This window comes from Capsicum annuum, chromosome 12 (genome assembly GCF_002878395.1).
Source record: "Capsicum annuum cultivar UCD-10X-F1 chromosome 12, UCD10Xv1.1, whole genome shotgun sequence".
Classification (NCBI taxonomy): Eukaryota; Viridiplantae; Streptophyta; class Magnoliopsida; order Solanales; family Solanaceae; genus Capsicum; species Capsicum annuum.
Genome location: NC_061122.1, coordinates 32,555,309 through 32,582,160, shown reverse-complemented (window position 1 = coordinate 32,582,160; position 26,852 = coordinate 32,555,309). Strand labels below are relative to the sequence as shown.

General features: G+C 33.3%; 2 protein-coding genes across 5 annotated transcripts; one reads left to right on the top strand and one right to left on the bottom strand.

Annotated features, from left to right (window-relative positions):
• The first annotated feature begins 6,398 nt into the window (after positions 1–6,398).
• LOC107850925 (chromatin assembly factor 1 subunit FAS2) lies at positions 6,399–19,846 on the top strand. Of its 3 annotated transcripts, none has more exons than XM_047401433.1 (13): positions 6,399–6,594; positions 14,285–14,396; positions 15,487–15,513; positions 15,642–15,714; positions 16,537–16,640; positions 16,728–16,939; positions 17,029–17,125; positions 17,746–17,818; positions 17,936–18,024; positions 18,109–18,247; positions 18,361–18,461; positions 18,551–18,802; positions 19,498–19,846. In XM_047401433.1, the coding sequence occupies exons 1-12, from the start codon at positions 6,481–6,483 to the stop codon at positions 18,796–18,798; spliced, it is 1,389 nt and encodes a 462-aa protein (XP_047257389.1). In that variant the 5' UTR covers positions 6,399–6,480; the 3' UTR covers positions 18,799–18,802; positions 19,498–19,846. The 3 variants fall into 3 exon arrangements, with proteins under 3 accessions (XP_047257389.1, XP_047257388.1, XP_016551246.2); XM_047401432.1 differs by lacking the exon at positions 19,498–19,846 and adding an exon at positions 18,908–19,139; XM_016695760.2 differs by lacking the exon at positions 19,498–19,846 and having other exon boundaries at positions 18,551–19,139.
• On the bottom strand, positions 19,613–24,924 carry LOC107850926 (protein trichome berefringence-like 7). 2 transcript variants are annotated; one of them, XM_016695761.2, is made up of 4 exons: positions 23,114–24,824; positions 21,775–21,933; positions 20,816–21,124; positions 19,613–19,912 (listed from the first exon to the last, which is right to left on the bottom strand). In XM_016695761.2, the coding sequence occupies exons 1-4, from the start codon at positions 23,926–23,928 to the stop codon at positions 19,894–19,896; spliced, it is 1,302 nt and encodes a 433-aa protein (XP_016551247.2). In that variant the 5' UTR covers positions 23,929–24,824; the 3' UTR covers positions 19,613–19,893. The 2 variants fall into 2 exon arrangements, with proteins under 2 accessions (XP_016551247.2, XP_016551248.2); XM_016695762.2 differs by lacking the exon at positions 19,613–19,912 and having other exon boundaries at positions 21,695–21,933; positions 23,114–24,924.
• Positions 24,925–26,852: the final 1,928 nt, after the last annotated feature.

The window sequence follows — 26,852 nt, the reverse complement described above, 5'->3', positions numbered from 1 at the left end:
ATTACATCAAAAAATATTTATAACACTAGGTAGATACGATAAAATAAATTACAAATGATAAAAAAAATATATAACCTAATAATAATAATAATAATTATAATAATAATAATTATAATAATAATAATTATTATTATTATTATTATTATTATTATTGTCAATCGGAAATCCATTGGGCAGTAGACCTCTCAGCCTTCGAATCCCACGAAGCACCTTTGCTGTCGCGGCCCCCAACTCTCACTCAAGTTCATGAACCAGCCTTTCAAGTTCCTACACGGTGTCAAGCAGAATAGCCATGTACCAAATCAGATCAGTCATATCTAGAACATGCATGAACAAATAACGTAAAACACTAAACCACATATTGTACCAATTGGCAGAGGCGAACCCAGGATTTAAGCTTGACGGGTGCACCTCTATATTTAAATATAGTAATTAATAGTGTCAAAGTTCGACATACATTTATTTGAAAACTTATTAATTCTAGTATTTTATAAGCAAAATTTTGATATTATTGAATATCATTAATTAGATTTAATATGATAAAAATGTGTTATTAACCTACTTAAATTCAACATACTTTTAAATTTTGAACAATAATAGAAAGTTTTTGAAAAATATGAAATTCGTGAGATTTGTTTGCTAGATAGTTGCAACGGGTAACATTTGATTTAAGCCCATCTCAAACTTTAAATTGCTAATTTTTTAAATAAAAAATAATTCAATGATCAAAAGATTAAAGAAAATAAATATTATACAGTATAAGCTCGGTAGAATATCTACCTTTTGAAGTTGGAGAGAAGCTTGTATTTTGAAATAAAATAAAAAATATCTCAATAATATCCACAATACATAAAAGAAAAAAAGAAAAAGTATGAAATAAAAGACTACTAAGTAGGAAGTCTTTTTTAATCAAAAGATAAATATATACATTTGCACAATAAGTGTAAAGAAACTTGAAAAATGAAAAAATGAGCAATAAAGAAACATTGTTGTTGGGGTTCGAACCTGAGCAACCACGCAATAGAAAATTGAAAAATGATTAAAGGAGCAATAAAACGTTGTTGCTGAGGCTCGAACACGAGTAATCACACATTAAGTGTAACTTTCAAGTGGCATACCGAACCATCTCACCAGCAAACCTAGTTGTTATTGTGGGTGCACAACATATATTTAATATAATACTCTGATATATATATAGATATACAAACCATATATACAGAGTTTTTCTCGTGCACCCGCTAGCCTCAATGTAGGTCCGTCTCTGCCAACTGGTAGTTTAACAAAAAAAAATGTGAAACTTAATTAGAAAATAGATGCATGTTAATAATTTTCATATAAGAACAAGAAAATAAAACATACCTCAACGGATGAACAAGAAATTTATTTTTGAAAGAGAAGTGATTGACGATATAATGACGATTTTATGCAAGACAAGATGCAAGAGATAGAGCTGAGGAGACCTATTTATAAAAGATTGAATGAGTGAGTAGTGCAGTGTGTTAGGCAAAAAATCACGACTGTTCACCACTCTTTTAATAATTATATCTCTTAATTAAGTCAAACTTGGTGACTTTTCGATTATTTAAATTAAAAAAATAGATTTAAATACAAAAAAGGTGAAAAGTCATAACTTTTTATCTCTTTGGTATTTTAGTTATTTAAATTAAATAGCTACAAAATTGAGTTTATTATATTTTTTTTCATATTATTTATTTACGAATCATTTTTTAATTAAATGATCGAAAAGTCATGACCCTTGAGTTCTTCCAACAGATGATCTATTTCTTGCAACATATGGTCCATCTGTTACAACAGATGACCGTTCTGTTGCAACATATGACTCATCTGTTGCAACATATGACTCATCTGTTGGAGTAATTGATTCATTTTTGCAACATATGGTTCATCTGTTGCAACTGATTGTTCATTTATTACAACAGATTGTTTATTTGTTGAAAAAATAAATCAATAGCAGGATTTACTCAATATAAATAATAACAAATCATCATTTATCAATACACCATTTTTACCATAAGATTAATTGAAATCGTAATTGAACTTACTAATTCATCTTTATTTTAGTTAAATCAATACAGTTATTTCTAATGATGGATTAGTTTGAATCATTTCAAATAAAATTGATCAATTGATCACTCTACTCAGGACGAACATACTTAGATGATCATATAATTACCATGAGATTAATTGAAACTGTAATTGAACTTATTAATCCATATTTTATTTTAGTTAAATCAATTAGTTATTACTAATAATGGCTTATAGATGAATAATATGTTGCAATAGATGAGTAGTCTGTTGGAAAAGACCAAATAGTTAAAGACATTTGTTGAAAATAACCAAACAGATATAGACATCTGTTGCAACAGATGACTAACCTTTTGCAATAGCTAACTCATCTATTAAAAATTATCAAACAAATATAGACATCTATTGCAATAGATGACTAAATTGTTGTAACATATGACTCATCTATTGGAAATTATTAAATAGACAGAATATATGTTGAAAAGCAATTTAAAATACTAAAGTTCAAATGTTTTTAGGAGAACTCAAACATTTATCCCCTTGTCTAAGGTCTTGTATTAAAAACTTGTCTTCAATTTTAATTAAATTAATTTAGTTATTATTAATCATTGCTTAATTTGAATAAACAAATTACTAACCAATTATAAATATCTATTGCAATAGATGACTAACTTGTTGCAACAAATAGATAATCTGTTGAAAAATAATTAAAATACTAGGGAACTCAAATATTTTTAGGAGAACACAAATGTTTGTCCCATTATCGTAGAGACGTCTTTAATTTTAGCTAAATTAATTTAGTTATTACTAATAATTGCTTAATTTAAATCAACAGATGACTAATATGTTGCATCAGATAATTCATCTGTTGAAACTTATCAAACAGATAGAAAATCTGTTGTAACAGATGGGTCAACTATTAGAAAGCAATTAAAATACTAGAAAACTTAAACGTTTTTAGGAGAACTTAAACGTTTTTCCCTTGATCCTTTTGCATTTGATGTATGGTATATTATTTTTGTCTTTTTTACTTATTTCATGAAATTTTTCATGTGTTTTACTTATTCGTTGTGTCCCTGTTGAAATTTTTGCATTTTTTAGGTCAAATTTTGTTCGTATATCACTTGGACATTACTTCTTGTTGAATTATGATTTTTGTTGCATAATTTGGTAAAATTATGATTTTTGTTGAATTTCTAATTTGGTGTATCTGCTACTGCTACAATGGATAGAACCTGCAATATGAATCCAACATATGAGTCATCTATTGCAATAAGTGAGTAATCTGTTGCAATATATGACTAATCTGTTGCAACAGATGACCCATATGTTGAATTCATGTTACAACACTATAAAACGAATCCAACAGATGAGTAATCTGTTACAACAGATTACTCATTTGTTGCAACAAATTATTCATATATGTTGCAATAGATTAGTCATATATGTTGCAACATATTACTAATCTGCGCAACAGATTAGTCATATATGTTGCAACAGATTACTAATCTGCGCAACATATTAGTCATATACGTTGCAACAGATTACTAATCTGTGCAACAGATTGGTCATATATGTTGCAACAGATTATTCATCTGTTGGATTCACGTTACATGTTTTATCCATTGTTAAAAAACAGCAGATACATCCAGATGATAAATTCAACTAGAAAATAACAAACATTAAAAAAAAATAACAAAAAACATAAAAAAATAACAAACACCAACAAATCAAGTTTCTCGTTTTCATCATAACTTATAACCCTAATTTTTTACCTGTGAAAATCGAAAAAAAATGATGAAGCAGTTGAAATTGTTGTCGCCGGAGAATGTTGTCACATTGACTGGCGGTTGAAAGTAAAAAAGGAATGGACAAGAACTCAAAACTATTTGTTGCCAGAGGTTGAAGTTGTACAAGATTGAAGGGAGAAATTTGGAAAGTTGTTGGTTCGGAGAAGTTAGAGAGAGAAACTATCGAGAGAAAGAGAGGAGAGATTGATTTGCATAGAGAGGGAAGTTTTGTGAGTGTGAGTTAATTTGTATTTTTGAAAAGATTAAAAAATTTGAAAAATTTAATCAAGTCCACAATTAACCTAATTAAGTTTTTTAATTATGTTTGACCTTTTAAGTTGGTCAATGCCACCAATGCTTCATTTAAGACTTAAAAACACATTTCCTTCAATTTTCTCGAGTTACTTTCTCTTATGATAAAAACAAAAGAAATGTTTTTGTAACAGGGACAATCCAAATTACAGAACTCCAGCAAACTCGAATGGCAAAGCAAATCACATGACACTTAATTGGTGCTTGGACATGTTTCATCGTGAAACTTTAAAAAAAGAAAAATTTGTTTTCAAAGTGGAAAGTCACATTTAAAAATTGGAGTTGTTTGTTTTTTTGAATTGTTGAGTAATTTGAAGTAAAAACTAATAAAAATATTTTTTTGTTATTTTTCATTTTCTTAAAAATCTTGAAATTTTATGGCGAAGCGTATTTTCCAAAATTCAATTCGAAAAAAGTCTCTCCCAACCCCTATTCAAGTCCCTCTATTCCCAAAAAGACTATTTCACTCCGCAACTATTCCTCCGACCCTCTTTCCTCAGCGGTTCAAAGTTCCGCGTCTTAGTTTGTTCTAAAAAATGATATAAAAATAAAAACTTCCTCTAATCCATAGTAAATTTGTGAGGCAATGCATATCCATTTTTTAAAAAAATATAGGACATAAATTGAACATTTGTTTTCATTTTTTTCCTTCTAGTTATTCTCAAATTATTCTTAAAAATAAAAACAATTCAAAGTAAAATAATAAATATTAGCAATTAACTCTCTTGAAAAATATTAGTGAAGAACAAAAATGAAAAAAATTCGTACATTCTTCTTAAACATTAAACAATTAGTAACTTGTTTTGATCATTAAAGAAAGACTTAAAAATTCAATTAGACTTAAAAATTCAATTAGTATGATTTGAGTATGAGGTGTAAAGTGCAATCAATTTTGTCATGTCCCATTCATTCACAGAGTTTAAAACTCCAACAAGTATTTGTGTTAGTAGGCGTTTTCCCGGGAACTAAAATTTTTCGGAGTTAGAGTTGAAATTGGAGTTGAAATTAGAATTGGAGTTGTGTTTGATCATGTCTTTTTTGATTAGAGTTGAAGTTGGAGTTGAAATTAGAATTGGAGTTGTGTTTGGTCATGTCTTTTTTGATTTTTTTTTTTTGAATTTTGAAAAAAAAATTAAATATGATTTTATGCCCTAACTTTTACAAACTATCAAAATCACACAATTAAAATTTACCTACTAATGAAAAAAAACACAATTAGCCACCATTATAAAATAATTACATATACATGACCATATTTAATGAATTTCAATTATTACATATATAATATTTACATTCTCATATTTGAAAAATTTAAATATGGATGTTATATTAACAGATCACTGTTTCCTATTTTTTAGGTAACAAATATTATCTTTCAAATAAATTTATTTTTTTAAGAATTTATTTAATTTATTTTCTTCATTTTCCGTTTCTAAAAAATAGGAAATGATGAGTTGTTATTAAATTTTAGGGTGCCGCTAATTTATTTCCTTAATTTTCTTATACATGAAAGATTTTACTGTGTGTGAATAAATTATTTCTATGTAAAACATGCTTTGCATATTTATGGTATATTATATCATACACCATAAATATATAAATATGCTTAGTATGTTTCTTTATACTTTGTATTTTTATATATGTGTGTATATGATATATATATGGTATAAACTTCATATATAACATACTCTGTATAACTTAGTATGTTTCTTAATACTTTGTATATTTATATATGTGTATATGGTATATTAATGGTATAAACTTTATATATAACATACTTTATATATTTATGGATATAAATATAATACTTTATATATTTATGGGTATAAATATAAATTAGCAGTAAAATAATGTCTTAAATAAGAAAGAAAATTAACTAAGAGATAAAAATAATGATAAGAGAGAAAAAAGATATATATTAATTAGGATAGCATTAAGTTTGAAATTATAATTATCTTATTCTTTAAAATTGCTATATATATAATATTGAAAAAATAATGTTATAAAGAGAGTTTTATGTAAAAATTTAAAAGATTGGGATTATATATAATAATAATAAAAGTTGAAAGATTATGAAAATAACAAAAAACTGCTTTTCCTTTTCAGAAAATTTTTTCAGAATTATTTTTCAAATTTTCATGATCAAACACCATAATTTCTAATTTCAATTTTTCTTTTTTAGAAAAAAGGGAAAATTGAAGGAAAAGGAATAGGGAAATAATAAAGGCGCCCGTAAGAGCCAACTTTTCCCGCCAAAAATCACTCACTATTTCTCTAAAACCCTAAGCTCCTTCTTGTTCATTATTTTGGAAAATCGGAAAAGAAAGAAGGAATGAAGGGTGGTACAGTTCAGATCAATTGGCACGACACTAAGCCTGTTTTGTCCCTCGATTTTCACCATCTTACTGGCCTTCTTGCTACTGCTGGTGCCGACTATGACATCAAGGTCAACAATTACTATTTTAACCTTCTGAATTTTGCCCTTTATTACTTCATGAATTTTGTCTTAGCCATTTGTGTTTCTGCATTTAGTTTGTGTTGCATGTCATCCATTATGCTCGTGATGAATTTTGGTTTTAAGTATTTTAAGTGGCTGGTCGGAAAATGTAGCTATTTTCTTCATTAATTAATTGTTTGAATTTAGTTTTTGTGGATTAGAGTAAGGTGTTTTTAAGATGGTGTAAGAAGCACCTTTGAAATTTAAAGGAAATGAAAGAAGAAAAGAGAGGAAGTCTGCATTTTAATCGTTAATTGATAGTTTAAATTAAGTTTTTGTCAATTTGGGAAGTGCGTCATTATAAGACAGTGTATGAAAACACAGTAAAAGGGGAAATGAAGAAGAAAAGAGAGGAAGTCTGCAATTTGTTCGTTAATTAATAGTTTGATTTTAGTTTTTGTCAATTCGGGTAATATGTTTTTAAGCTAGTGTAAGAACGTCTGAAATTCAAAGGAACTGAAAACACAGTAAAGGGGGGAATGAAGAAGAAAAGAGAAGTTCAGAAAAGAACGGGAAAGAGAAGGAAAGGGGTTATCAGATAGAAGAAAGAAGAAGAGGATTTTATCAGTGCTAATATTCAAGGCTAAGCAAGTTGCTATAATGTGAAGAAATAACAAAATTTTTAGAAGCTGAAAGGAGAAATTTTTCTCCATTGATGATATCCTTATTTTCTTTGAGCGAATGGGAGAAAATTTGTTTGCCGTAATTGGATAAATAGGAAAAATGTGGCGGTACTTTTAAATTTTTAAAACAACGATTCTCACATCCCAATGGATAGTAAAACACACAGAAAAGGATAGAGACAAGCAAATTCCTGTTCACTTTCTTAGTATGGTTTCAATTGGCCCAGAAAGATGACCGAGGGCTGGCACTTCAGATGCAGATTTTAGAATCATCTTCCTTGCAGGACGCTATAAACGATGGGTATACACATTTGATTCCATATCCTCAGCGCGTGATATTCTTATCAACTGAGGATTCATCATTTCAATAGGTGCCTACATTAGTAGAATTATAGAGCTTGTTTTGAATTTTAGAGTATTCTTTAGCGGACCAGATTTACCATCCAGTTAACCAAGCTACTACTCAGAGAGTTTCATGATCCCTTTACCACTGACCCAAAATTCTCAAGTTTGTTCAATTAATCTGATGAATTATGAGGTATATGCTTATAGAGTAAGCTCAACTAAGATGATTGTTTCGGCTTATGCATAAATTGACTAAGAACTTGAACTGCATAAGCAATATCAATTCTAGTCCTGGTGAGATATAGGAGCCTGCCAATTAGCCTTTGATATTGTCCAATATCTTCCAGTTCTCTGTCAGTATCATTGTGTTTATCTGATGCCATCAAATTGTCGAAGTCTGTGGATGCTAGCTTTAAGTTTGATTCAAGTGGAGTGCCTGCAGGTTTGGCACCTCCAAGTCCCATCTCAGCAATTAACTCAAGTGCATATTTTCTCTGGGACATTACAATTCCTTTAGACGATTTTGCAAATTCAATTCCCAAAAGGAATTTAAGCTCTCCCAGATCCTTCATTTTAAACTTCAATTGCAGATCATGTCTAGTTTTTAGGATCAACTCTGAGTTGCTTCCTGTGACCATTAAATCATCTACATACACTAGCACCACTACTAGATGAGATTGTACCAGTTTAGTAAACAAGTAATAATCAAAATGACTTTAAGTAAAGCCTAGCTAAAGTAGAGCTTCTGTAACCTTTTTGTTCCACTGCCTAGGAGCCTGTTTCAGGCCATATGAGGATTTGTGTAACGTGCATACCTTAAGAGCAGTGTTGGAACTAGAGCATTGTCTTGAAAACCCCTGAGGAATATCCATATACACCTCCAATAGATCACCTTGTAGGAAGGCATTGTGCACATCCATCTGATACGCACACCACCCCTTGGATGCAGCAATGGCTAACACAGACCTGACTGTAACCATTTTAGCCACAGGAGAAAAGGTTTCAGTATAGTCTAACCCCTCCTACTGGCTATAGCCCTTGGCAACAAGCCTGGCTTTGTATCTTTCCACAGCACCAGGTGCAGTATACTTGACTCTAAACACCCATTTGCACTCAATAGGAGTCTTGTTAGGTGGCAGATCAACAATGCTCCAAGTGTGGTTGTCCTCTAATGCAACAATTTCTTTCTTCATAGCCTCAGTCCAGTTAACATCCTTAACAGCTTCATGGAATGATTTTGGTTCCACAATGTTTGAATAAGAAGCCAAAACAGTACTAAAGTGTGGTGATACATTGGCATAACTACCAGAGTGAGAAAGGGGATAAGTACAGGCAGAGTTGCCCTGCATTTTGGTAATAAAGTCTTGCATCCATAAAGGAGGTCTAGTTGGTCTGGTTGATTTCCTCTGATCCTGATGTGCAAGTGCTTGAGTTTCTGTCCTCTCAGCTATAGAAATCTCTTGTTGCACTTGTTGGTTAGGTGAGTCGGGAACCCTTTGACTTCTAGTTGATCTTCTTTGATACACCTTAGTTATAGTGTGTGTAGGAGTAGGAACAATCTGCAGTTGTTGCTCTTGCTGATTGGTTGAGTCAGGTATTCCTTGAGATGACACGGTAGAAGGAGCAGAAGCCTCCTTATTTACAGAAACTGAGATAGAGGACTCGGACATAGAGACTGAAATAAGAGGTTCAGGTTGAGATAAATATGGATTGGAAAGGTTTGGATTTTGTGTGAATGTGAATAGAGGAGTAGAAGATTGCAAAAGAGAAGAAAAATCCATAATAGGAAATAAAGAAGAAACATCAGAGGAAGCTGGATGCATAAAGGGAAAGGTGTCTTCATGGAAGATAACATCTCTACTAACAAGGAATTCCCTAGTAGAGATACTGAACATTTTGTAGCCTTTTTGAGTTTGTGAATAGCAAGAAGAAAAACTGCAGGGAGTGCTCTAGGAGAAAACTTGTCTGATTTCTTCATACATGTGACATAGCCAAGACAACCAAACACCTTCATACGAGACAAGTTAGGAGCATGACCAAAGATTATCTCAAAGGGGGACTGACCTTTAAGAACTGAAGAAGGTAGTCTATTGATCACATACACAACAGTTGTGACACATTCTCCCCAAAATTTAAGAGGTACTCTAGCTTGAAACCTAAGAGATCTTACAACCTCCAGAATATACCTGTGCCTTCTCTCAGCTATGCCATTTTGTTGAGGGGTGTAAACACAAGAGCTTTGATGGATAATACCTAGAGACTGGAGTAGTGTAGACATCTGAGAGTTGAAGAACTCACACCCATTATCAGTTCTAAAATACTTGACTGAGCAAGAATAAACATTATGGATCATGGCAAAGAAACTTTTAATAGCAGCAATCGCATCAGACTTAGTAGGCAACAAGAATAACTATGTATATCTTGAATGATCATCAACTAAAGTAAGAAAATATCGTTTTCCATCATGAGTTGGGACTCTATAAGGTCCCCATGTATCTCCATGAATAGTGTGGAAACAAGGTGCAACAGATTACTCAAAGGAAATGGTAATCTTGTCTGCTTTGCCAAGGGACAAACAATACATTCTTTTACTCTAGTATCACTCAATATATGATTTAAGCTACTTATTCTCTGCAAAGTATTTAGAGGGACATGCCCTAGTCTTCTATGCCGCAATACGGAATCCTGTTGTTTATTCATCACAGAAGCCTGAGTGACTCTTGTAACACCTTTAGTCTCATCTTGAACATCAACCCTGTTTCCAGTTGTTATCACATATAGTCCGTCATCTTCTTTATCAATCCCTTTCACCTGACCACTTAAGAGATCCTGAAATATACAAAAATCAGGATAGGACAGCACAACCCATCTCAACTCATTAGTCAACTTAGAGACAGACAACAAATTATAGTTGAATTCAGGAATGTGCATAACATTTGTTATCTTTTGCCCTTGAAGAATGCAAGCTAATCCTACATGTTTCACATAGGCTATACTGCCTGTTGGTAAGTATACTTTACCATCTTTGATACTGTCAATGATTTTAAGATTTGTGAGAAGGTTGAGGGTATGGCTGGAGTCACCAGAGTCAATTGTCCATTTTTGGGAGGTATTAAACACACCACTAGCTACAGCAGAAGTTGTCATACCTGCTGTCATAGGGGAATCAGTAGTATCTGTTTCTTTTCCAAGCAATTGAAGAAGTTGATTGTACTAGTCTTGAGTGAATTGAGGAATTTTGGACATGAGCCCATTAGCACTAGGACTAGGGTGCATTTGAGAAGTACCTGCAGGGTAAGTACTTGCTTGGTTTGCACCTGCACTACTAGAAGCACCAGTTGAGTAGCAAGCTGCATTACTAAACATATTGTTAGCACCAAACCTCTTCTTCTGTTTGTAGTCATTGGGATATCCATGCAGTTTATAACAATGATCTCTGGTGTGACCTTTAAAGTGACAAACATCACAATATAGATGATTCTTCTTAAGTCTGTAATTAGAACCATAGCCAGTGGCTCCATTACCTCCACTGTAACCACCAATTTGCTGAGAGTTGTTACTCTTGTTACTTAAGCCAGAGGCATCATTAAAGCTATGGCCAGGCATATGCACACTTTTGCCTTTACTGTTAGTGAGTAAAGCTGCATTTTGAGTAAAACCATAGGTAGGAACAAGTACATCCTTGCCTTTCACACTAGATAGCAGAGTTGTACCCTCACTCAGATCAGACACATGATACTGAGTCATGTTCCTTCTACCCTCTTCAGAGATAATCATAGAGTAAGCTTTGTTAATAGATGGAATAGGAGACATGTTTAAGATCTGATTGCTTGATTGAGTATAAGACTCATTTAATCCCATTAAAAACTGCAATAACTGTTGGTACTCAAAATGTTCAACATATTTCCTGGACTCAATACAATTACAACCAGGACATGGCATAAGAGCATCAAATTCTGCCTAAAACTCTTTTAGTTTGGAGAAATAGGCAGAGACCGTAGAAATGCCTTGAGTTAAAGTGGCAATTTCTTTATGCAGAAACAGAATTCGAGAGCCATTCACTTTATCAAATCGCTCCTGTAGATCTACCCAAACTTTATGAGCACTCGAGGCATACACCAAACCACACAACAATTCAGCACTAACAGAGTTTATAATCCAAGATAGAACAATTGCATTACATTTTTCCCATAACCCATGAAGAGACGAAGGAAAACTCTCCTTAGGATGTCTACCATCAACAAAACCAAGCTTACTTTTTCCTAATAAGCTGATTCGCATAGTACTACTCCACAATGTATGATTCTCAGGTCCATTTAGCTTAACAGAGATTAAAGAGCTACCTGGTGTATCAGAGGGTTGTAGGTACAGAGGATGATGTTGATCCACTGTTTGCATTGTAGCAGAACCATTGTTAATTGGAATTTCAGTCTCATTGCTGGTTTCACCTCCATTCGTTGCCATGAATGGAATCTATACAACTCAAACTAACCTTTTCGAAGAGTGAATAACAGGTGTTCGACAAAAATTCAATGTAAACTGGAGTAGCGGATAAAAAAAAAATGGTTTTATAAAATTGAAATCAAGAAGGAAAAGTAGAAATTCAGATGAGAGAAAGCTTGGCGATCGATTGCACAATCACTGATACCATGATGAATTATGAGGTATATGCTTATAGAGTAAGCTCAACTAAGATGATAGAGAACTATTGAGAGAAATATTAACTGCCTCTTATTCTTTTATCTGAGAAAATCAATGAAAACAGTGCCTGTACAATGCTATTTATATACAAAGCTCTAGTGCTAATGCTTACACTCCTAACTATCAAACTACTCAGCCAATATGGTTAATTTAGCTGTGTACAACTGACGTTCCAGCTGTAACTAACTCTAACAACCTGTACAACTAACTACAGTGACAACTACCACTAATAACTTCCTTTGTAACTAACTTCAAGATAATCCATAATAGCTGAGAGTAGGAGGAACAACAGAATCAGCTGGGAACTGCCCCGTTACCACCATCATTTAAATAAGAATACAGCCTTCATTGTGTAACCACAGTGTGGATAAACTACTTTTGATGAACTTTTCACTTGTAGCTGCAGATTTGGTGCATAGTTGCCCTTAACTCCTTTTAAAGGAACCAAATCATTACAACTGAAGCAAGCATCCACCCAGAACTATTTATTGCATAATGCAGACAAATCAACAAAACTGCGGTGTGGATCCAAACAAGTTGGGGTTGGCTATATGAATCCTCAGGGACCGCAATTCTCCATTTAAGCTTATCTCAGGCTAATGTTTTACAAAAGTAAAAATAAAGGACATAATGCAAGTTAAGTAATCTGACTAAAAGGATGATAGTGACTGCCCTTACTACATCATTAGTTGAAAGAAAAAAAGGGAGTGATAATTCCATGAACTATGCTAGTGCAAATTGCCAACAACTCCAAAAATAAAAATTGCACTCTTCCTAAATAAAGAGGCGTCCAGCTATCTTTCTGTATTTGGATTAAGTGAATGGCCGCAGAGTATGCTGCATCTGTAGTTGTCAGCTTCTCTCCTGTCTTGTTTAGCTGTAAAATGTCTTTACCTGTAACATTTTTGTCTATACATTTTCTTAGGTTTGGAACTTCTTGATAGTTATCATCATCAGTATTAGTTATTGATAGTAGCACTTGTAAGTCTAGGCAAATAGGACCTAACTAATAAGCCGTTTCATTCACATAAGCTACCAATTTATTATCTACAATTCTGCAGCTAGTCAACAAGGTTATCTCACACTAATTTTGTTTGTAGCAGTGACACTTGTTCAATAACTTTCACTGCCGCTTGCAGTTTCCTGCTCAGCCAAGAAATTCCTCTAGTGAAGCATAATTTTCATCTCCTTGTTTGCTCATGTGCTTGTGTTGAGCACCAAAAATCATTACTGTATTCCACATTCCTTAATTCCAAAAGGCACCATAAGCATCATAAGCCATACTACAATAAGGCCATAAAGATATCAAGTAACTTTCCCCAACAAAAAACATCAGTTTAACAAGCTCTAGTTGCACTAGCGTAAACTCAAACGCCGCTGATGGGCAGATGCACTGAGAATAGCAGCAAAGGTGATACTGTCTTGTCTCTGATCCATTTATAGAACAACCCTGCCTGAATCTCATGGCCGTAACACTTAGATGAAACCTTGTGGTGCAAACATTCTGATATCATATGGTTTCAACTCATATAGTCTTGCTTGTCTGATATTTCAGAGGACACATTTCCAAGTGATTTATTTCTCCGCAACCTTGAACTATTAGCCAAATATCCTTTAGTGATGGTTACGTAATAACTAATGCAAACTCTTAAAACCAATCTTTTCTTCAAATTCAACAGAATAATTCACATCTAATATAGATTGTGTTAGTGTCTGAAATGTTACCATCTACTTGAACTTGGTTACTTCAGCTTTAATCTGAAGAGCTGAAGTGACTCTGGCTTGACTAGTGTGAATTCTTTTGCTTCAGATTGCAAAGTCGTGTATGATGGAATTTTAAATTAGACACTTGCATGTTCACATATTAACCACTAGTTTCAAAGTTACACTGATATTTTAGGGACTTTCATAATACTATTTTATTCTTGGGATGAAATATGATAACATTGGGTTTTAAAAAATTTCAACAGTTATGGATGATTAATTCTGAAGAAAATGAGAAGAAAGCGCCTTCTGTATCATACCAGACTAGCCTTTCTTACCATAATGGTGCTGTGAATGCGCTTCGGTTCTCTCCTTCAGGTAAAGTTGTTCATCTTGCTTTGTTAAAAAGTTGGGTAGGTATATTTTAATTTCACATTGATGATTAAAGCATTAATTTAACATGGCAAGAATCAATACATGCTTATATCGTGTTGAGTGTTGGGTTTTCCTCTGAAGCTGCAGGTTGTTTTGTGCAATTTATAAGTATGGTTGTTTGAATGACTTGGATTTTTCCTCTGTTTCTGTATACCTCTCTGAAGCAAAATGTAATATTGGTTTTTGAGAGGGTCAGCATTGGAAATGTTATTGCGCACTCTACTAAGTTGCGATTAGCTGTGAACTTGTTTTTTCCTTTTTCAAAAAATTCCTTTTTTTCTTTCAAAAATTACCTTGTTATGAAATAGACTTGTAGGCTTTCATGTCCTTTCATGGCTTGTAAGCCAATTTCTTGAAATATAATGGCTGTGATACATATTTTTATCCTGGTGACCTATGTAGTGCTTTGAAGATTTACATTGGAAAGTTAATATCAGTTGTAGATATTCTATTAGATTGATTGATTTTCTGGATTATTGCTATAGCCTATAGGTTATGAAATTCCTGCAGTCTGAATCGTTTTTGGCTGAACCTGTATTTGAGCACTCGATCTGAGAACTGGAAATACAGTGGAGAGGGGAACCTCCTTTGTAGTCAGATTTGTTAGATACTGAGTTGCAATGAAGTTCACGAAATCATCAATTACCTTTGACCATGTAGAGGAGATTGCTGTTACTATAAATGAAGCAACAGATCCCGATGTTTCTGCAAGTATTTGCAGCATTTGTTTCAACATATCTGAAGCACAACTTGATGGAGAGTCATGGTGATAATCTTTTGGGGTTTTAACTTCTAAGTCTATATCATCTTACAAACCTCACTTTTCTGGGTTGATCAATACATTGGAAATGTTAACGCTCTGCTGACTGTAACTGTGGTTTACTTCATTTTTAGCAAACTTTTCAGTTATCAGAATTTCTATTATAGCTGAATTTCTAGTGCATGCCTCCATCTGATTTCTTGAACTGTTAGATAATAAACTTGTACCGATCTAGTCAGCCCAACTGAATTATCATTTTCTTGTAATTTTCAGGAGAGTATTTGGCCTCTGGTGCAGATGGTATAGACTTGTCCCTATAAATCTCTCAATTTAGTTGGGATCAAATAATTTAACAATTTCTACACTTCAACTTGTTATTTATTTACAAGCATCTTTGTACTTTTTAAGAGTGACTACTCCGGATGTAGGTGGTGAGCTCCTCATTTGGAAGCTACATTCATCAGATGACAGCAAAACATGGAAAGTCCTGAAGACATTATCGTAAGCCTTTTATGTGGTCCTATTGCTCTTATGAATTACTAAGCACTTCTGGCAGAGCTACAGAGTCGCACTATGGAACATTAGCTACTGTTTTTCTGGTTTTATTCCTATGGCATAGCCAGAGAATTATTGGACCACACTGTTTGTTTTTTGTCCTGCATTTTTGATTGTGATCTTTATCATTTTTGTCTGTTAAATAAATTTTAAGATCTGATGTTGAAAGAAAGAAATAATTATAATTGGCATTTCAGTAGCCGGCCCTCATTTAGTGGATGTAGTTGGTGGTAGAGGGTTTTGCTTTCGGGATTATAGAATATTATAACCACACGAAACAGTTGAAGTATGTGCTAACTAGTAGTGTTGATTATTCACTATAATGTAGATCATATTCTAAGTGTGTTTGCTTGGATTATATTTTGCTTTAAGCAGAATGTTGTAATAAGCCAGAATCTGTATAATGCTCCCTTATTTTGTGGGGAAAAAACGTTTTATGTGTTGATCAGCATTTAACAAAAAATGTTATTGTATATATAGTCGACGTTGGTTAACCTCTACTCCAAATAATAAATAAGCACAATGCAAATAATCCATGATATTCTAATAACCCATATTAAACAGGCTTTTCAAATTTTGCTCATAACTTTCCAGCGTAATATTACTGCAATAGTCATTGATAAGATATTCCACCTAATGTAGGGGCCAATTTTTTTTTAAAAGAAGATATCTCACCTGATGTATTTAAGCCACAGAAGGAGCATAATCATTGTTGTCCTGGAATTATTTCTAATTTGATACTTGTACTCATGGGTTTACTTTTCTCAGATTTCACCGTAAGGATGTATTGGACTTGCAGTGGTCTGCTGATGGTTCTTTTTTGATTTCTGGTTCTGTTGATAATTCGTGCATCATATGGGATGTTAACAAAGGTAAGAAATAAAAGAGGATCTAACTTAAAAGAGTTTTTGTTAAGATAAATAAATTTTATACTGACAGTTGGCGAGTTCCTTCATCAGGTTCTGTTCATCAGATTCTGGATGCTCATTTGCACTATGTGCAGGGTGTGGCATGGGATCCATTGTCCAAGTATACTGCCTCACTCAGTTCAGATAGATCTTGCCGGATTTACAGCAATAAACCATCTAAAACAAAAGGAGTTCAGAAGTTGAATTTTGTATGTCAACATGTCATTATGAAGGTTGAACCACAACCGCCGGATGAGTCCAAGGTCAATTATCTTATCAGTCTTTCAATGCCTTCTATATTATAAGTGAATATTACATGCATAATAACTTTGGAGCTCCCAAATTCATGCAGCCTACTAAAAATCATCTCTTTTTTGACGAGACACTTCCATCTTTCTTCCGAAGGTTATCTTGGTCTCCTGATGGTTCCTTTCTGCTTGTGCCTGCAGGTACTACCTTTAAACTTAGAAGTCTTAATTATAATGTGTGCATTTTGATCATTCTTTCAACTTGTTTCCTGAAAGTTTATCATCTTTTTGCATCTTCTCCCCTGCACCCAACCCCTCCAAAAGAAAAAAAAAGACGGAAAACCATCCTGTGAAATATCATATTCGGATATGTTTCAAACAGATTTCTTTTACATTGCTTGAGTTTTACAATATTTTTCTACTTTCAGAATAAGTCAATAATGCAGCATCAGAACCTTCTTTTTTTTGTCCAAATTTGTGTCTTGACATTTTGCGTGTCAGGTTAATTTCCACATGACATCTGTCTTGTAATTCTCATTTAAGCTTTATCTTTGGACTCTTCATTTGCATTTTTTGCTATTTACTGCTTTTGAAAGGTAGAACTGTACTTGAGATCGAGCTTCAAGAGAGAAAGTTGGATTTCTTCGTAACTGTTTCTTCATGTGATAGTCCTCACACGATAGATGCAAGGCATCTGACCTGTATTCCATTTTTTATTTATTGTTATTTCTATGATTATCATTTTTGGGGTGGATGGGGGAAAAAGAAATTGGCAAAGTAAAGGTAGAAGGTAGGATTATTGATGTGTTTTGCTATTTCAGGTTCTTACAAGTTTACAACTGCTTCTGAACCAGTGAACACCGCTTATGTGTTTTCTAGGAAAGATCTCACAAGGCAAGGATCTTCTGTCTTTTTGGTACTAAACTGTATTTTATTAGAGCGAACCCATTTTATTCCCTCTAGCTCGCAAAGATCGGATACTTATGCTTCAACTTTGTTGGACATTGACAGGCCAGCTTTAATGCTGCCAGGTGCCAGCAAACCTGTCATTGCTGTACGCTTCTGCCCCATGACATTTCGCTTGAGAGGATCAAGCTATTGTAGGTTCTCCTGCTGGATTCCTTTTTGAGCTGATTGCGCGCTATGTTATGCCCTGACACCCAATCCTTTCTTAATGACTGCAGCATCATTTTTCAAGCTTCCTTATCGTCTTGTTTTTGCTGTGGCTACATTGAATTCCTTGTACATCTATGACACAGAAAGTGTTCAACCAATAGCCATCGTAGCTGGTCTTCATTATGCTGCTGTAACAGACATAGCATGGTATTTCTGGCTTCCCTTTTCTTTTTCAAATGCTGTCAGCACTCACAGTCTCTTCCCTGAACCATTCTTGAAATTTAACTCCGTTTCTTTTGGACTAAATCAAAATGATGAAGGTCGGCTACTGGGAGATATCTGGCATTATCCTCCCAAGATGGTTACTGCACTCTGCTAGAATTTGATAACGAGGAACTAGGATCCACTTTCTGTAGGCCAGGTTTGCTATGTTCCTCCAACTAATTTGTATTGTTTTGTCCATGTGGTCTTCCGGTACTAAAAATATGTCTATCTGGAAATTGTTTGCAGAAAAAGAAATAGCTGGAGATGATAAAAATAATATGCAGAAACAGGAGGAAAATGTTCCAGAAATTATTGGCAGTGATAAATGCATGGATATAGATAGTGCAAAACCAGAAGAGAAAACAGAAGAGAAACAAGAATCAACAATATCATCAACCCCTCAAAGTTCTGAACAAGAATCAACAATATCATCAACCCCTCAAATTTCTAAAACGGCTACCAGAAAGAGGATTACACCAATGGCCATTGATTGATTTGGTATTTCTCTGAAATTCTAGCTATTACTTCATCAAGACCTTGAATATGAGGAATGTCATTGCCTACTTGAAGCATGTTTTTTTTTTGTTCTATTTCCTTTTATAGGGATATGAGGCTCAGAAAGTGTTTGGGGGAAATTTGGACAACTTTTCATGTACATATGTATACCAGTAATATTGCAAGCAAAATCATTTGCTTAATGTTTTTCCTGTTATATGTACTTGAGTAACTTTAACCTAATTTAAAGCTAAATTAGACAAATATTAGATAAGTATGTTTGCTCAATGTAATTGATTTTGTTAACCCTTTATAAAAAAATTTTAATTGTCTTTTTTCATTTTCTTCTATTTAGGTTATTGCTTTGCAAATTTATTTTCTTCTATTCAGTTTATTAAAGGCTACTTTTGAACAATTTCTTCAAGAAAGATTCTATAATAGCAAGTAGAGTAATTTAACTACTGCAGATAACTCTTATTACTAATTTTGGTGCAGCAAATTTGTAAAGGTTTTTATAGTAATGCTAACAAATACGATATCAAATGTGCCTCAATTCCAAGCAAGCAAGAGTGGACTACCTGAATTCCCATTGATCATATTGCTTGATTTAAGCTCAAAGATGTATTTTAGTTGCTGAAATTAAAGAAAAATAACTTTTGTAACTTCTGAGTTTCTGTGTGACGCTTTCAACTTTTCAGGTGTAACAAGAATCGATCTTTATATGTTTTAGCCACGTCCCATTCTGCTCCGAAGAAAGGTTTGGATCTTTCGTGAGTAAACAATAAACAAAAGAAAGCTCAAGAGACGTCAAACTTCAGATGTAACACTTCTCATTAACATATAATTTTTTGAAAACTACATTACATATCAAGAAACAAGACACATTCTGGGAATGATATACAATTTTCTCTTTCCCTCTTACAAAACAAATTTAGTGAACCCAAAAAAATAAAGATGAAAAAGAAATCAATTTCCCGGTACAAATTATCTTCTCACTGTATCTATACATTTCTGTTCAAAACTGCTTTGCAAAATTGATAGACCTCCATATAAAAGCATAAGCCAGTATATTTCCTTCATATGATAATACATCATCAGTCCAAGCCATTGAATCTGCAACAAACAATAACCTCACTTAATAGGAAAGCAACTTTGGCCAATCCAGAGTAAGCAGTGAATCAAATTTCTACGAGGCTACACAACTTTCTTTTCACGCTTAACTAGAGGTAGAGAAACCTGCATAAGCTGGGTGATCAACCCTTGAAGAGTTACAGGTAAACAAAGATAAAGAGAATTAACTTTTTGTTGCTATATCGACGTACAACAGATTCAGCACGTAAAAAAGATACCTCACCACTAATAACACAAACTCTACTAATATTTGGATAAAAAGTACTAGATTTAATAGGCACAGGTTGACTAGTTGAATGTGACTATTTTGGGACCATGCAGTGAGGATATCAAATGTTTCACAGTATTAAGGAGCTACAACCAACTGGATACGGATACAAGTTCGACATATCAAGGAAACATGCCTCCACACATTCTCATGTGTTAGGAATGTTGGGCATGTCGTCTTGAGCATGGCTTGATTGGACATGAATAGGAAGCAGTTCGTTAATCTTTTAAGGATCCCTCAACTTGTCACTCCTAACAGATCAAATTGCTAATCTCTCACCTTTTTCGGCACATCATCTATAGCTCAGAACTTAATTTCCTAAAGGTACAACAAAATACATATCCTAGGAGGACATTATCAAAGAAGATCTACATTTCGATGCATGAAAATCCATAAAGTTAACTGAGCCTGTGCTTCATGCCTGGTAGATTCAGACGAAAACATAAGATAGAAAAAGTACTTATTAGACATCCTAATTTTTTAACTTCGATGCCTGAGCACATACTGGCTGTTTGAGTCCACTTAGGATTTGTATTAACCATAACACATCACACAGTGAACAAAAAAGAGAAATACTATTGAATTGATCAATTTTACATGCAAGTATCAAAACTTACTCGCTTTGTCGATACAATGACGTATGTCGATAGTTATCATGCAGGTATGAGAGGACCATTTCGTTCCAAATATCAGGAACTCCAGGTAGACACCAATGACTGCAATCAGACAGAGATGGATTATCACTCCAAAGACCAACATGTGCATCTTTCCTGAACGCAGACATGGGAGTTATGTGTAGCACATTAACGGGAACTTTCATGCCGTGTGCCACCTCTAGTACAGTATCTGAAAATGAGATACTCCCCTGACCATTAGTCTCCGAAAGAGGTTGATTTGTCACATTGCACAATCGCTGAGTTAGATTGCTGATGCAAAACCAATATGTATTCATTAGTTGCAATGACATAGTATGTTAGGGCTAAAACCAACAAAAGCAAATGCAACTCTGAGAAATAGGACAACAAAAGAAGCATAAACTCCATGACTAATAAAGGAGGATCATTTGTTCGATGACCAAAAAAAAGATATATCCGAATTACTTGTAATAAAAAGGTATATAACCTAACTGTTCAATGAGGTGAAATAAAATAATAAATACAACTGTTCAACAACAACAATATACCCAGTGTAGTCCCACAAGTGGGGTCTGAGAACAAGAGAAACCAACATTAAAACTTTTCGAACATCAATAAAGTCCACAAGATTCAATTAAAGACTTCAACATCAGTTTTTCACTATTGAGCGAAGTCTCAAAATATGTTTATGATCCTTTCAAAGTTGTGCTAAGACATTAGTTACTTTGAGATGGTACTAAATTCTGGATGTATTTCTCTCGCAGCATTCTCTTTTTGCTGGAGACTCATTACTTATTAAAACAATTGCTTTGAATGTTGAAATGTCAAAAGAAATGTTCAAAAGGTCCATCCAATTATTACCAGCTCGAATTTGTAGAAACTTTCTACTGAGAGATCCAAAAGCATTCATCTGTATAGAAGGCATAGCTATCAACAAGTACCTCCAATGAGAAGGTTCAAACGTTCTGAAAAACACACGCGTCCTGTTAGGGTTAATTTTGGTATCAATCCAGGATGACCAAGTCTCAAGGGCAGTTCTGAATGCCGCCGGAATTGACATTCCAAGCCTCAGTGTATTATTTACTTGGAAATAGCACCCCCTAATCAAAGAAAGATTTAGAAGCATCGTGAGAACAGCTGGAACACAAAAATATTACCCTCTGCATGAAAAGTAAGAAGGAAACACAAGAGCATTATCTATCTCATAAAAATTTCCTTGATCTTTTTAACTATTTAGCAACTTAGAATTGTTTAAAACCTACTGATAGAACTGCTGCAATTCACACAAGATGTATCCAGGAAAGAAATGAAAGATACGGAGACATTTCTACCTTAAGGCGATAGATGTGAGCTAGCTTTAGATTCGAAATACAGTAGATGTACAAAAATGAATACAAGATACAAGGAAATTTTAAATGATTGGGCGACAAATGTCATCCTCAGAAAGCATATATGTCACCGCAGCTGTCAAGTTTTTACCCACGGACAGAGAGAGACACTGGAAAACAAGTCAAGAAATCTAATGAGAACACCCAAGCCCGTTTTGCACATTAGTTTGGAAAACATAAGCAAGAGGTAAAAGAATGAGCTTTTCCAATTCATTTACTGTTTATAGAAAGGAGAATAAGCAAGAGGGAAAAGAATGAGCTTTTCCGATTCATTTACTGTCTATAGAAAGGAGAACAGAGCAAGTGGCTAGTACCAATTCTCTTTAAAGACCTTAAACAAATGTTTGAGGTAACCAATGAAACTAAACAGAAGCAATGTGTTCATGCATGAGTGGCTCCTAAAATGAATTTTCACTATGGGAACAAAAATACTACTCCTTACTAACTAGTAGGGGTCAGCACTATGAGTCCTCACTGTGGAACAAGCAATTCCCGTTTTAAGTGCCTGTCCTATTGAGACTTTCAACCATATTCTTGTGGAACACACACGGATACTCGCATGTGCTAAACAAGGGGGGCTACAGCAAAGGTATCATATGTGGACATACAAACAAAAAGCGGTTTTCCACTTTCTTAGGGGTAAATAGCATCCTTTACTAATATTCATGAATGTAGGGGTCATGAAATCCAGACAAGTGAAAGAGGAAAGGAGAACGGCGATTAAAAGGGAGAGTTCATATATGAATGCTCTTCATATACTGCAAAATTGTCATGTTGTTATTTAGTTCAATGACAATTTTGCAGTATATGAAGGTAGTTACAGTTTGCTATCATGTATATATACTTGCAAAGTAAAGAAACTTGTGTTAGTAAAAGAATAAAAAGCACTTACACTCCAAAAAGCTTCCCAGGTACCCACCACTGTCCAGAATTGAATATGAGGACGTCTGCATTGATCCACTCATTGCTGATATCGTCAAGCTTATCCAACGTAAGGGTTGATCTAACTCTCTTTATTCCATATTTGGAAGACCAAGTATGTTGGACAAGGAATACTGATCGATAAAATTCAATGGTGAAATTGAAGGAACTAAACCTCACTCCTAGAAATCGAATTAACTTTGTGATCTTATTCCCATTTACTTCATATACACTTCCCTTATCTTGCACCCCACTCATTAGCATGCATATCAAAGACTCCCATTGAGTCCTACTCATCGAGTCTCCAACGAATACAATTCTTTTATTTCGGAGAATTTTCAACATATAATGCACATCAAACCGAGGGAGTTCACAATTCCTTGGCTTCCACCTCCACTTAAGATAATCATCATCGGTTCTACCATTATCCAAACAGTTGAATCCTTTCTCCACAAAAGGGCATTCTGAGGCATTATACAATGGGTAGCTGTTATCAACTACCCATTTTCCATCAAATATATCACAAAAACTATCTGAACCATTAAAACTAACAAGATTTTTCTCATGATAAGATTTTGTAAGATTGGGTAGGACATATAAATACCCTCCTCCAATTGCCAAGAAAAAGGAAACAACAGATCCAATTGCTATAAGTACACAAAAAAGTCTTGAAACCTCACTTTTCCTACTAAATTTAGGGCTGCTAACTGGCTTATCGAACAACCTAGGACTGCTAACTGTCAATGCCCTCTGTTTATGAGAGAAACTTCTACTGAAAGTACTCATTTGTCCTAGTTATTGGTTCCACCACTTCCAATAACCAATGCAATAACCTTCAAAACACATTCTAGTCAGCACTATTGAGTACAACCCCTTTTGATTCTTGATTCACTTCATCAATAAAAACTCAAAACTTTAACACAAAATATCCAAGAAACCACCACCCCAACTAACCCTTTTGGATCTTGATCCACTTCATCAATAAGAACTCAAACTTTTAACACAAAATATCCAAGAAATCACCAACCCAACTACCATTTAACTAAATCCAATACAACCCCTTTTGAATCTTGATTCACTTTATCAATAAAAACTCAAACTTTAACACAAAATACTACCATAAACCATGCCATCAACCCACTAAACACAACCCCTTTTGAATCTTGATCCACTTATTCAATAAAAACTCAAACTTTAACACAAAATATCCAAGAAATCAAACCCTTTAATCTTGATTCACCTTATCAATAAAATTTCAAAAATACAAAATATACCATAAAACATCCCACTAAACACACAACCAAAAACCACATTTACAACCATTCATTCCACACTAAACAACACAAAAATCACACCCTTTTCAAAGCCTTGAATAAATCTAATGGCAAATAAACATTCACAAAGAAATCTTGAATATTTTTTTTTTTGCCAAATGAGAAGATTTGGCAAATGATTTAAACAACTTACAGTGGTTTTCTAATGCAAATCCTGAATTAGTATTAGATCCAAATTGCAATATTTTGTAAATAAAGAAAGAGAGATTAGTTGTAGATTGGTACGTGGGATGCAGACTATCCAACAGAACAGAGTGGGTGCCCTTTTTTTTCTTCATTTTTCTTTTCCCCCCATCTTTCAATTTTCTTTTTTTTTTCTTTCTTATTTCTTTCTAAATTTGTTTTCTTTTTTCCTATTTGGGGTTTTCTAGATGGTTCAAGTGTTTTTATTCCAAAATTGGTAATTTCTTTTTTTTTTGGTTAGCAAAATTGGTAATTTCTTGTCTACATAGACGGTGTACAAAGTACAAACTGATTTAGTTCGTTTCTTTTTTCAAGATTTTCCTTTTTAAAAGATATACAAACTCATTAAGAAGTGTATGTTTTGAGAAAAATCTCAATTATTATTATTATTATTCAAATTAATTCCTTGCACGAATTAACTTTTTCATTCATTTTGATGTAGAAAAGTTTATGACAAAGTTTCAAGGGATTTTATGGTGATATTTGGAGATTAGAGTTGTATTATAGTCAATATTAGAGTCCGGAGTTAAAATGAATTTTTTTTTTAATCAAAAATTTTAAAAGGAACACTTAATTTTGAAAAAAATCAAAACAAACAAAACGTAGTAAGACCAGTGACTTGCAAGTCGTTGGGTTGCAAGTCGCGTGGGGCCCAACGACTTCAAGTCGCTAGACACCCAGGCGATATGCATGTTTCACTGTAGAACTTCTTCTTCTTTTGTTTGTGGAAATGTATGGATATATTGTTGTTGCATTTTGTTGTAATTAAATAATTTCTTTTGATTTATTAAATTTGCACGTTTTGGGAGACTGTGTGAAAAGTTAAATTGGACAGCTAAGATTTTTAAATTTTTTAAAAATATTTTTACCTTATATATTTTAATTTTCTTCAACTCAATAACATGGCATACATAGTTTTAATTATTTTTTTATAAATAATTTTATGTACATCTTTTTTTGTCAGGCTATTAGCATCAAAATTTAATGTGATATCACAAGATGTTAACAAAGTTGAAGTTTCTTTCAAAAAATTATATGATCCTAAGAATCGTAGTAGTCTTCCTCTAAATGTTGACAAAAGATAATTTAGATTTAATTTTAAATTAATTAATTTACATTATATTGAAATTATATGAAAATAGAAGGGTTGAGAGGCTTTGGAGCAACTGTAAAGTTATCTCTATGTAAGGCGTGATCTAGACAAAATTTGCTCGACCCTTTTCGAATTCCGTGAACATGACATACTTTATACATATAATGTAACATGGAAATTCAGTTTCAATTATAATCACTGATCGTAATAATGAAATGTTATTACAGACAATAAATGTTATAACTATAATTCATGAAATTTTTGAACGCCTTAAAAAATAAATAATTGAAGGATAATGAATAAAAATATAGAAAGTGAATATTAATAATAAACTTACAGTGATTTATTGAGCTTAATAGCAATTCTACCTTCCTCCATATTTAGATATGGCTATCCTTTTAAATGTTCAAATATTCTATATGAATAAAATTCAGAACTCCCACATAGCATCACATACCTATAATTTCAAGATAGATTGATGTATAAAGTATGTCATATTCATGGAGTTTGAGAAGGCCGAGCAAACTTCGTCTAAGTAACCCTTTACATAGAGACAACTTTATTGTTGCTCCACAGCCTCTCGGCCCTTCTATTTTCATATAATTTCAATATAATGTAAATTAATTAATTTAAAATTAAATTTAAATAATCTTTTGTCAACATTTAGAGGAAGACTACTAAGATTCTTAGGATCATATAATTTTTTGAAAGAAACTTCAACTTTGTTAACATCTTGTGATATCGCAATAAATTTTGATGCTACTAACTTGCCAAAAACAGATGTACATCAAATTATTTATAAAAAAAATAATTAAAACTATGTATGTCATGTCATGTCATTGAGTTGAAGAAAATTAAATATATAAGGTAAATTTTTTTAAAAAAATTTAAAAATCTTACCAATCCAATTTACCTTTCTACCCAGTATCCTAAAACGTGCAAATTTAATAAATCAAAAGAAATTATTTAATTACAACAGAATGCAACAACAATATATGCATACATTTCCACAAAACAAAAAAAGAAGCAGCTCTATAGTGAAACATACATGTCGCTAGGTGTCTGGCGACTTGCAAGTCGCTGGCCCCACAACGTTTTGT